Here is a 4,129-nt window from a genome sequence, read left to right on the forward strand (position 1 = left end):
GTAACGAAACATGTTTTAACTTTTACATGCTATCTCAGACAATACATAATTTATTAAAATGTTCAATTCAGCTTCCTACATGTGTACCTAAAGTTTACTAAGAAATATAAAAACATAACAGAAACTATTAGTTTCAACTTGTAATTAAACAAAAGACATTCTGTGGTGCAGTTTTTGAAAGCGTTTGTATAGAGATGAGCAGTTATCATGGAATAAGAGTGACTTCCTATCCTTTAGTAGAAATGACAACATCGAAATTACAATTGACAAAACGCCATTTGAGGTGCTTCGCCCACACTAGACTCATACCTCAGAGTCGTTTAGAAGGAGAACGAGTACGTGTGGCTTGAATTTTCTGGTCGTGCATCTATATTTTGAGGTCATTCAGAAAGTGACCTTGCTTCCAGACACTGCCAGATCATGTGCATTCTCGTGTCCCACGCTCTACCAAGCAAACAAGCTCGTCTGAACGAGGCAATGGGTGAAGGACTGTTTACGAAGTTACAAGCATGTGCAATGATTCAGATGAGACTATATCTCACATCGGAACAGTATCACCTCAGTTAGCTCAATATGAATACAAAAAGCGAGAGCATGACGAGATTGCTGCAATAATTCACTTGAATGTTTTGCAAGAGGTTCGGATTTGTATTCACAGAAAAGCGCAATAAGTATTTTATGGGGACAAGAAATAAAAATCCTTGGAAACGATTAAGTGAAATCATTATGAAACTTCCTTATACAAAGGGGTACACAAACCGGATACATTTAGTCTTATAATCAATGTGACATGCCCATTCGAGAATCAAAACGACGAAATAGAACAAGTAGAGAATTATAACTAGTCGTCTACAATACCAATTTCGAAATGAAGGTAGTGATAAATGATTTACAATCAACGAGAGCTTTTCTGTTTCTTTGCAATAATTTATTCGAGTCATTTAATTTTGTGAATATATCACGAAGAAAAAAGATATCACACCTTGCAGCCAGCAATGAAGCAGATAATGGAGTATCTTCAAAGATATGATTATATGAAACAGTTCAACAAAGCATAAAACACAGTTTCCTTTTGACAACCACCGCACTTCGGTATGGTATAAGAGTTTAGTATAGTCCTCATCATTTCTCAGACAGAGTTGACGAGAAGGGACGTGTTCTAATGATCATGCAGTCAGTCTGCTGCCAGCTTCCTCTGCGTGGCAGCTTAGGCATGCCGTGGCTTTTGATACGCAGACATGCACTCAGATACCACCTCCTGCAATGATTTCTTGAAGGTGAACGTGTGTGGGCTCCGTTTGTGAGGCACATCTTTCCGCAACTCGTCACTTTGACGGGTAAAGTCCTGGTTGAAAGATAGACCAAGACTGTGCGCTTGGCGCCTAGAATGTCCTCAGGCACTCACTCTCCTCTACCAGTCGGGCGAGAGGATCGGTGGATGTGCCACTTTAGCTATATGCAGATAATTACTAGCGGTGAAGTGCGTCGACGTCCTTGCGCGAACATAAATAGACCTACATCAGTTGTCAAGCGATGATGGGGGCGAGACAAACACAGGCACAAAGACAAACACAGGCACAAAGACACACACACACAAACATAAATAAATATATATATACGCCTAGCTTCTTTCAGTTCCCGTCTACTAAATCCACTCACAAGGTTTTAGTCGATCCGAGACCATAGTAGAAAAAACATGTCCAATATGCCACGCAGTTGAACTGATCCCGGAACTCTGTGGTTGGGAAGCAAGTTTCTTACCACACAGCTACACCTGCGCCTAGTTCATGGTCTAAGTGTGACTTTTCTCACATCACGTAAATTAGGTATACGTTGAGATACAAAAGTGATTCCGAATTATTCAAGAATAACAAACCCCTTCTGAATATGCTGTGACGATATTTATTCACTCTCTAATACATCTACATTCTGGATCAGTGGTTCTCAACTGGCATCCATATGACCCCTGGGGTTCCATATAAAATTTGGGCGGGGATTCCATGCAAGCAAAATAGTAAATTGGCGGTCCACAGTAACATTTTAGACGTCCATAATGTATTTATTGCAAGAAAAAAAACTAGGTTAGTTTCTTTTATGCTTTAGATTCTTTAATATGTTTCTGGCCACTGAAGAGAGAGTTATTGTTTAATTAGATTGTTTAATATGTTTCCGGACACTCAGAGAGTGTTATTGCAAACCTACACAAGTGAATATGTGAAGAACAAAATAGGAATTTTGAAAGAAGTTTCTTTAAAACTAATTTTTAGACATATGTTTATGGAGTCCACCAGAGTAAAATAGTAATCAAAACGGTCCATAGGCAAAAATAGTTAAACGGTTGTTCTAGATGGTATCGACATCTACTTATATCTCACCGTTGTATTTGCTGATGCGATCATCCATCACTTTTATTATACTGTTATATACTACAAAGTATATCCTATAAGTTTTAGATGTAATAGACAGATATAAATGCCTTGTCTTCATACATATATCATTATAGACAGGAAAATATCCATATAGAGAAGTGATATATAAACATTAAAAAAATCTACCGCAATTAAGAACTTGATAAAAAAAACCTTTAACGAAAACAATCTAAGAAACTTAAATTCTCAATTAATTACATTTCTTTAAACACCATTATTCTCCAACCCATGCTAGCATGGAAAGCGGACGTTAAACGATGATGATGATGATGATGATTCATTAATTTCAAATGGGATTGACTTGCGTTATTATATTATGTAATTGGCTAAAACAATCTTTAGGAACAACATATTTAGAAGTAAAGCAGAAAAACATGAATTCTCACATTATAGTTCTTACTTTATGTCCTAACTAAACACGATTAATGTAAGAAGAACTATATGAGAATTTTTTTCCTGCATTTCTTTTAAACATAGACAGAAAAATATGACGACAAATATTTATATTTGTCTACTATATACGGTGATTGCTACTCTGTATTACATTACAGCATTGATGCAAAGTATTGTCAACGCATCAATAAATGCAATATTGAATACATTTCTTACATTCAATACAGTTTCAGTTCAATATCTCTAAATCAAATCACATCTTCGATTTTCTGTGGTAAAACACGGTTTACTGTTTCTGGTATATATATATGAAGTAAAATGGAAGAGACTATGCATGCAGTTCCTATGATAATACCTGGAGCCCATGGAATATTCAAAGCCTGTGGATAGAAAATAGAGATTTAATTGAAAGTGTTTAAAATATAAACATTGATTGATAGTAAAAGATCTCAACGACCAACGACGATCAAAATAAGGCATGTTCGGAGGGAATGATTGTAAGTGGGATTTAAAAGAGAATTATAAGGTATGTAAACTGATCGATCAGGTTAGCTCTACCCAGCAAAAATTATCTCAGCCAGTAGTATCAAACATACGGCTCACAGCAATGCTTAGTCTGGCACCCGGGTCAAAATAATTTTATTAAAAAGAAAATGTCTGCACTATCCGAAATATATTTTTAATATATTTTACAAAACTTACGTGTATGTATATACATATTTATACACATACGCACACGCACACACATATGTATGTGTGTACATGTTGATGGCTGGATGGATGAGTATGTATTTATATATATGTATGTAAGTGTGTGTGTATATATGTGTGTGTGTGTGTGTGTGTATGTGTGCGTGTAACATAGATAAATAGATAGATTGATCGGTCGATAGAAAGATAGATAAACAGATAGATAGACATATAGATAGGCAATTCGAATGCAGAAAAAGAAAACCTTTTCATCATTAGCGTTTGTTTTTCAATGTATGCTTGTATATATCTTGTATAAAATTGTGTACGCTTGTATAAAATCAACGAAAGCAGTGTTTATTATGGAAAATGAACTGATGGTGCACTTACCAATACTTTGAAGAAAGGTGCTGATAAGCCTACAATTTGAAGGAAAACCATGGCAAAACCAGTTCCGGCACTTCTGCATTGAAAATCGAAATAAATGATTTGTAAAGTTATGATTCACTTTTTTTCTAGTGTTTGTGTGTATGTTTAAGCCACAACCATTTTTTTTCTATCTCTCCATTTTCTTAATATACATAATCAAACACATAAACACACACACACGCACGCAC

At 35.6% G+C, this 4,129-nt stretch overlaps 1 protein-coding gene across 5 annotated transcripts in view; it reads right to left on the reverse strand.

Moving 5' to 3' along the window:
• Nucleotides 1–1,879: 1,879 nt before the first annotated feature.
• Nucleotides 1,880–4,129, reverse strand: part of LOC106869361 (organic anion transporter 3) — a 25,084-nt gene continuing 22,834 nt past the window's right edge. For 4 of the 5 annotated variants that reach the window (XM_052971584.1, XM_014915086.2, XM_052971582.1 and 1 more), the window contains 2 exons: nucleotides 3,903–3,975; nucleotides 1,880–3,202 (listed from right to left, as the gene is read on the reverse strand). In XM_052971584.1, coding sequence (XP_052827544.1) covers nucleotides 3,071–3,202; nucleotides 3,903–3,975 — 205 coding nt within the window. In that variant the 3' untranslated portion in view covers nucleotides 1,880–3,070. Of the gene's footprint in view, nucleotides 3,203–3,902; nucleotides 3,976–4,129 lie in introns of those variants that run through there. The other variant, XM_052971583.1, reaches the window with a different exon arrangement.

This window comes from Octopus bimaculoides, chromosome 11, assembly GCF_001194135.2.
Source record: "Octopus bimaculoides isolate UCB-OBI-ISO-001 chromosome 11, ASM119413v2, whole genome shotgun sequence".
Lineage (NCBI taxonomy): Eukaryota > Metazoa > Mollusca > Cephalopoda > Octopoda > Octopodidae > Octopus > Octopus bimaculoides.